This window comes from Orbicella faveolata, unplaced genomic scaffold (genome assembly GCF_042242905.1).
Source record: "Orbicella faveolata isolate gen_17 unplaced genomic scaffold, um_ofav_v1 contig_36, whole genome shotgun sequence".
In the NCBI taxonomy this organism is placed as follows: domain Eukaryota; kingdom Metazoa; phylum Cnidaria; class Anthozoa; order Scleractinia; family Merulinidae; genus Orbicella; species Orbicella faveolata.
In genome coordinates, this window is record NW_028301565.1 from 10,759,296 (window position 1) to 10,767,451 (window position 8,156).

The window sequence follows — 8,156 nt, forward strand, 5'->3', positions numbered from 1 at the left end:
TTAATTTTCATGCCTTAATTCGCTTTAAGCTAAGCAGCATCCTTCCTTTGCCTCGTCTTGGCATTTTAACTTAATATTTAATATTTACAAAAAAATTTTGTGACAATTTCATTTTGCAGTTAAATGGTCAGGATATATTTTTTCTTTGTTTATAGGTTTTCATGACCTCATGAATAAAAATCAAAACATGGGATATTAGTAATCAAATGTTTAAAAACTACAGTTACCTGCTTTCATGATAAGAGAAACACTTCCTTGAGTTGGAACAGGCAAATACTTGTTTAGATAAATGTGAAATCAATGAATTTGGTGAGTGACCAATATGACTGGGTTTACAAATTACTTTTCAAGCCAAACTCTTCTGTGTACTTTTGGGAAATTTTGGTGTAATGCAGTGGTTTATGAGGACTTAAAGAAATGAATCTGAGATAAAAAGAAAGGTCAAATTTTATGGGTTGTATTGCCATGTGGCATTATGGTTTGACAATTGTAGCTCCATAGTTCAACAAAGTCCAACTGATGCATAACTCACAGAGGTTTCTGATTATTACAAATTTATTGTTTCACTGGTGACTGAATCATCATAATCATACTGCAGGTCATGTAGTTAAGGAGGCGATTATATGATGAATATCAACCCAGGCAGCACTTTCAGCCTGGTTAGGGAGGTTAAGATTTCAGCTTGCAGCTTCCGATACAAATCCTCTTGAGATGAAATTAGTCATTTAACACAAAGGTTTCTGTTCACCAATTGTATTCACCCCCTTAATACATACTTGGAAACTTACGTTACTTTTCAACCAGTCAGAGTGATCTAAACAATGCCACAAAGATTTGCATAATTTAGCTATAGCTTACAATGAGATTATTACTAAAAACAGAGTCAGTTTCTTAGTTGTTATTTCTCTTGATCCACGTAGATAAGTCATCTTCAATTCCACATTTCAAGGTTGCTGATTAAAAGTTCCTCTCTGTATTTCTGTTGTAAGTGTCTTTCTAGTGATGCTTGAATAAGACAATTGAGGTACCAAATGTTTGAAGTCCATGTAACTTATAATTAAACAAAACTGGCAGAAAACTCAGTCCAGCAAAAACAACTATCCACACCACTGTTTGTTTTTATTTGAGATTATTTCAACTCGCAACTAACCTTTCTCTACGTAACTAATAAGTTTTGTCTGATGGTTTCACTTCCTTGTCAGGGCAAGTTGTCTGTCTCTTTTTGTTTGATTTATACTTGAGGTAAATTCTCCAGCAGATTAATCACTTGAAGTGTAAACCAGTGGAAGTTGTGTTTAATGGTAAGGATGACATCATTAGCTGGATGAAATGATCCTGGAAACAGTAGCAAACAAATAGCAATTTTCATTATTTAAATCAACAGTTAAAGTTGATCCTTTTTAATGAAAAGTGAGACTGTTCAAATTTCTAGTTGTCCCTAATAATTATTTAATATTTAATATGATTTACTTATAATGCAGGTAGATTTGAAGAGGATTTTGACATGTAAATGTCAAGTAGTCTTCCATTAAAAACTACTGTAAAGCCCTCTCAGTCCAAAGCTTGAAACTTGAAAGATTTCACGGATTTCTTTTAAAACTTGATGGATATCATACATGCACATCAAGACTTTTGATTAATTGCCTCACCTCCCACTGTATTTTAATCAATCTGCCAGGCCTTGATGCTGCTTTCTTTCCCTGCTGTGGAGAACCGTCAACTTCAGGTGGTCTTTGCATGGTCATCCTACTGATCCTTCGTCTGGCACCTAGGCCATCACTATGTTGTGGTCATTATTGTGATCCTGTGACAATATTTAATCCCTGTTATTACACTATCAGCACATCAATACTGACTTAAAAGTCAGAATGCTCATTTCAATATTTTATTGAGCTGGGTTATTTTACCTGTTGAGTGTTCTTGGTGTTTACCAAAAGGATTAAAATCTCTGAGAAATCATTCATGACCTGTTGAATTTCAGAAAATAAACATTTCTTAACATCAAAGAACAACAGGTCTTGTGATTTGATACCCCAGCACTTCGGCCATTTCACCATCACAAAACTTACCACCCTTCCTTCAAGATGATGATATGTTATATTGGGACACTTTTTGGAGGGGAGTGAGATAATAAAGTTTAAGATGTATACCTTGTGATAATTTTAAAAGCACTTACTTGCTTTTCACCCATCTCTACATAGTCAACTCTTCCTCATGCCAAGTGAACACCCTATGTACACTCTGACTCTCTTGGCTGTCGGGATGTACACCACGTTCCAGGTCTGCCATCCTGCTGATTCCGTCTCCTTTTCTGCTTTCCTCCTCTTTGTTGCCTTGGGTCTGCCCTGCCTTTGGTAGCCTTCAAGGGCACCAAAGGTGGGGCAAGTCCTCCAGAGGATCGAAACCCAGGTGGAAATCATGATAAGAATTTTACAAGACCCTTATTAACAATCTTTATAACATGATCTTAGAAGTTCTTATAAGATTCTTACATGAATCTTACAACATCCTTGTAAAATAAATCACAGGTTCTTGTACGATTCTTGCAGAGTCTCTCAGAGATATTTTTCTGTGTTGTTAGAATCTTACAAGTTCAAGATACCTACAAGATTTTGGAAGATTCTTACATTTTAGCCTCCAAGTGTAAGATTCTTACAAAATTCTTCCAAGTTCTTGTAAGACTATTGTAAGATTTTAATATGATATCTCACACTACTATAAGATTGTGTAGGATTCTTTTAAGTTCTTGTAATAATGTTTTACAGGTATTTGAAAGATTCATACAACTGATCTTATAGCATGTGTTGAGATAAATATAACTAAACATAAAAACATTCAAGATTCCCACAAGATCTTGTACATTACTTATGACAAGATCTTGTAAGATTCTTAGAATATTTTTATGAGAAGTTCTTGTAAGATAATTTCAAGCTTTTGAAAGATTCTTACAAGACTGAAGATTAGTACTTTCTCTGATTAGTTCCCATAAGATTCCAATAAGATCTCAAAAGATTTCTTAAAAGAGTTGTAAAATCGTAATAAGATTTCCACTTGGAAATTACAGTCCAAACTGACAGCATCAGCAACAGTCCTGAAACAGATTCAGATGAAAATCATATTTAAATATCAGATCATAATAAATATTATGACATAACTAAGGCCTTCAGGTTTAAATCACTAAAATCAGCCATTCAGACCTTGTTATTTATGGCACAAACAAGCATTGGACCTGGTAAAGTTCCTACTCAGAATTTTTTTAGTTATAAAGTCTTGTTGGTAATAGATCCCATTTTATCTGAGCTTGCTTAAGAGTATACAGCTGGCAGGGATAACATTGGTCCTCTGACATTTTCTGTCTGGACCTTTAATAATGGACCTGTCCATACTGTTAGCTCTTGAACCTCAAATTTTCGGGTTCCAAAAAATACCATTACCACTGGTATGGAAGTTGTTTTGGGGGATTCCCAGTGGAAATCTAGTTCAGCTCCATACTATCCTTTAAGATAGGGGAGGGGGGACAGAGGCCATGGAGAATAGGGGACAGGAAGCAGGAGAGTTGGGTACGGTATGGGAAGTGGGAGGTTCTGACCCCACTCTCCTCCCACTTTAAACACTTTGGCTTTTGAAATCACCAAACTGTTGGAATTTCAGATGACCTTCCATGGGGTAGACATGGATATTTTCTCGAACTGCATATTCTCCCAATATGGCCCTCATGCTTGGTTGATGTCATCTGAATGTGATTCTGAACATGTAATGATATTCAATTCAACACTTAGTTTTATACTCCAGATGTTATATACCCATGTCATAAGCCTTTAATTTATACTTACTTACATGTATTCCTTTCTCTTCCCTGTGGAGTACAGGTCCATGGAAGCTGCCCAGCATCTTGTTCTGTCTGATCTTGCCGCTACCATATCAATCTGGCTCCGGGTGGCATGTAGCCTGGCTTGTCCACCAGTCATCATCCACTGCTCTCCTCCAGCTGTTCCTGGGATATCCTTGGCTCCACTTCCCCGGGTAAACCTTTTATACATAGTGAAAATGGTTAGCTAAACATCACAGTAAAACGTTTTAAGCCTAACTAGCTGGTTTGTGGTACCATACTTAACTGTGGTTTCTGAGGATCAAGCACTTAGGAATATTGCTACTCCCCCTGGGTGGAATGCTAATCTATTGTAGCTTATTTCCCAGCATTCTGTCAAGTTGCCCTAACAACTTGCCAGTATTCATTTATTCTTCTGAGTGAAGAGAGGAGCAACTAACAACTAACAACAATTTTGTAAACTGTGTTGTGAAATAATACTCAGTATTCCTTACTTCTTCTGGAATGACAGCTCTTGTAAATGGTTCATCCTCAAGGCACTGTGATTGAGCATTTCTGTGTTCTCTATTTCCTCTTGTATATTACTTTATGATATTCCTCATCTTCAGGTACACATCTGATATTTGGACCAGCATCAATATGAAAAGAGGCTTCAGACATCATGGAATCTTCCCAGATCTAGCAGTTGAAGTATGGCTGCTGGAACATTCTGCCTATATTCACTCAAACACAAAGCTGCTCAAGATAGAGGAATACATTTAGTAAGTTTTAAAGGAAATGTACTGATCTTTTGTCCTGTCAAAATTCTGAAGTCTTTTTTTTTTCATAATATGCAGGTTCTATTCACCATGTAAGTATAGTGTCAGAAGACAAATTAATGTACTAAATTCCCTATCTTAAACATAGAGACACCTGCAACAGTTTATTAGTACCCTACAATTCCTTACCTCCTGAAATAGGACGCTTTTTAAAAGCTACAAAGCACTTCAAAGTATCATTTCACAATGTTTCATTTAGATGGGGTTATGTATGTATGTTACTAGGACTTACTCTCATTTCCAAGTGCAAACTGGGTACACAGCTGGACATCAAAGAATGGTGACATTATGTGATCCCCTCTAGCAGTACTCTGTTGTTGACATTTAGCTGGACTTCTCTCTGCTCAAGATAGTGGTGTATTGATCAATCACAATTGTTTGTGTTTCTCCCTCCCTGTTAACATTGTGAGAGTTCTGTTGATTATATTCAATCCCAAACTCTTCAGAGAATTTTCCAAATCTACAAGTTGAAATTCCATACCTCACATATAAAGACAGCTGTTACTTTCTTTCCTCTTGTATGGATGATCAACAAACGGTGGCCTCTTCTCTATGCAGACAAGGACATTTAGGAGCTGAATGACAGGTGGATCCCAGTAAGAAATGTTGATATCATAGAGGGACCTCTTCATCATGCAGTGACTGGTCAGTACCACCCTAACAGTACAAAACTGCTCAAGATGGAGGAACATTAGTACGTTTCATTTTGCCTTTCAATAGCATGGTCAAAAGTCTACTGAAAATAATTCTGTTTTTCACTGCATCAGCCAAAATATATAGAAATTGCTGCAATATGAAAACATAAAAATCCCTGCCTATTGTTGTTGAATTTAAGACAGTAGATCACAGAGCACTTCTCAATGTTGTCATCTCAGGTGGATGTTGTTTTATGCTGAGAGGAACAACCTTTCCAGCAAAAGTAGTAATGGACAGCACACCACCAAGAAAAGACTGCATCATGAAGCCTTCTCAAGCTTTTTCTGGTACACTTCCTGGATTTTCCCTAAAAGGTAAAAGCTCCTCAAAATGCAGAGGTATTTAGTATTTTTCAACAAACACAACAGTTTTATGCAGCAAGTCTGGGGTAAATTCCACACATTCTTATTCCTTCCTGTAATGGTCACTTTACTCATGTAGGTTGAGAGGATTTGGTTGTACACCAAGACAGTCAAGAAAATGTCCACAATAATCCAGAATTGATTATTTAGGTTCTGAGAATCTTGTTCTACATCAAGACAATATCCTCTCATTTATTGCAATTCTTTGCTAAAATTGTATGTTCCCGGAATTTTTTGTCCTCCAAAAACAAGCTCTAAATTGTCCCAGTTCATACCTTGGCTTTGTTGTACACTTCTCAAGACTGCTTTGTTGTTGTGCTGATTCTTACTTACTCTTGATCCATCTGTCCGTTTCTTTCCTGTTATTCTAGCAGCAGCATATGAAAGGCATCTGTTAGTTTTGCGTGATTGTGTACAACAGCTGGCCTTGACTTGGTGACTTGGTGACTTGGTGTGGCAGTTAAGAATGAACTCTGCTAGGAAACTAAACACATTACAAGATGTTAATATTCAAACTGGAAGGTGAAAATAATTTGTAACTTACCTTGAGTTCATAATAAGATGATCCAAAGAGTTGATCTTCAGTGGCAATACTCAATGCTGAGCAAAGATCTTGTAAAAAAAACGCTGCTCAAGACCAAACACATGTGCCAAAATCAGGTGATTCGAAAACTTGTTTAACCAGCAAGAATATTTTTACGTCCCCGAAAAATGGACGCTTTTCAATTTTTGCTATTTGAGTGAACATGTAGTATTAACAAATGAACCAAGTGATTCAAAACAGAAGTTTGCCCCCGAAAGTGGGCCCACTGAATGAAAGAAAGAAATTTTCACGTCCCCGAAAAATGGACAATTTGATTTTCCTAATTTATGTGAATGACTGTGTATCTACTCAACATATCTATTACTTATAAGTAATATATCTTAAGCTATTTGATGGTTTAAAAAAACACACTGACACCACAGTGTTTGGTAGTTTTATTATAAGAATAAGCTATATATATGTATTGTATATTAAGCTAGTTACAATATTGTTTTACATTGTTTACTTTCTGTGATTTCTTCTTGTGTTTGCCACGCTTTTTGCTCCCGAAAATGAGCAGTGTACACGAGCCATGAGTACTATGCTTTTTACAATAACAACAATATTTTTACAATGCAAAAAATCCACAGGACCTAAATTAATCCATGAGGGGGTGCGCTCCTTAAGCTGAATAATTTAGCATCCAGAGAAAGCCAAGAGTGTTCCAGTGTCAATAAAGTCAACACTTAAATTAGAACACCCAGGGCCCCTGAATGGACTTCGCATTTGTCTGTCAGCTTTGGCTTGCTAACTAAACAGTGTCGTTACCAAGCCTTCAGATGTTTGTAGTTGGATTATTTGCCAACCCAAAAACCGAATGTCGAACCAAATATTTAACGCAAACATTAAATGTAAATTAAGTAAATGTAAAAGCGACTGTATGTTATATTACAATGGAAGACAACACCTTTTCCAAACCTCACTTACATGAGGCATGACAGTTTAAACAATCCACAATGTATTCTACTAGTAGACTAAATGATAAAATTTGTTTAGTTGCTAAATGAAGTGAAAATTGGACACTGAAGTCATCCTGCATTGTAACATAACATACAGGATTGCTCTCTCTCAACATACCTCACGCCAGGTTGTAGAAACCTAGCTTGTATATCACTGCTCAGACCTTCAGCCATAGGATATTACTGCTGCTTCAACATAAGCATTACCAGAGAAATGCTTCATTGACATGACATGACAAGCATACAAAAGGAACAACCAAAGCGGTACAAATGGCTGGCACGCACTAATGTCATGTGTTGGTCTTATCCAGTGGTTTCCTTTAAGCATATATTTCAGGCATGACCATCCCATTTGACAAGACTACCTTCGGCATTGTATCTTGATGTTGTGCGATATCTTCCAATGCTTGATGATCTTATGAGATGAGTACTCAGTCCACTAATTCGAGTGTTGAGAGACCTATCCCTGAGTGGAAACCAATGAGAAGTTGATCCAAGCAAGAATTTTCAAAAGGATGACTGCAATCTAGTGGTGCAATTCAATAACAACAACAACAACAGGAAATGTTGCTAACCTTGGGCAGGGTGAAGCATTTTCTAAATGCCACAGTGGAAACTCAAAGAACTGAGTGCAAGATGTTGTAAAGGGCTCATCATGACCAAAATGTCCCAGAAGTGTGATCCTTTTACCAGGTTGCTGTGCACTGCAAGTATCAACCATATTTATGGCAAGACCAGTTCAGTAAACTTATCTGGTTCTGTGCAGCAGAGTTAGATGTTGTGCCCATTAAGTTGTTAAGCATATTAAGCAGCGGTAGCAATGACTGTAGAGTCTCGTGGTTGCTCTTTGATGTTCTTGTACTGTTCAAGTCAACCAAGTCTTCTTGTAAAGGAACTTCATAAATTCTC

General features: G+C 36.9%; 1 protein-coding gene and 1 long non-coding RNA gene across 2 annotated transcripts; both read right to left on the reverse strand.

The window, feature by feature from the left end:
- Positions 1-718: 718 nt before the first annotated feature.
- LOC149102266 (uncharacterized) lies at positions 719-2,548 on the reverse strand. The gene is made up of 4 exons (XR_016202553.1): positions 2,177-2,548; positions 1,908-1,967; positions 1,650-1,804; positions 719-1,335 (listed from the first exon to the last, which is right to left on the reverse strand). It is a non-coding gene; the product is annotated as an uncharacterized LOC149102266 (long non-coding RNA).
- A 358-nt stretch (positions 2,549-2,906) lies between these two features.
- Positions 2,907-5,702, reverse strand: LOC149102267 (uncharacterized). The gene is made up of 3 exons (XM_089275169.1): positions 4,324-5,702; positions 3,838-4,029; positions 2,907-3,091 (listed from the first exon to the last, which is right to left on the reverse strand). The coding sequence occupies exons 1-3, from the start codon at positions 4,380-4,382 to the stop codon at positions 2,977-2,979; spliced, it is 366 nt and encodes a 121-aa protein (XP_089131295.1). The 5' UTR covers positions 4,383-5,702; the 3' UTR covers positions 2,907-2,976.
- Positions 5,703-8,156: the final 2,454 nt, after the last annotated feature.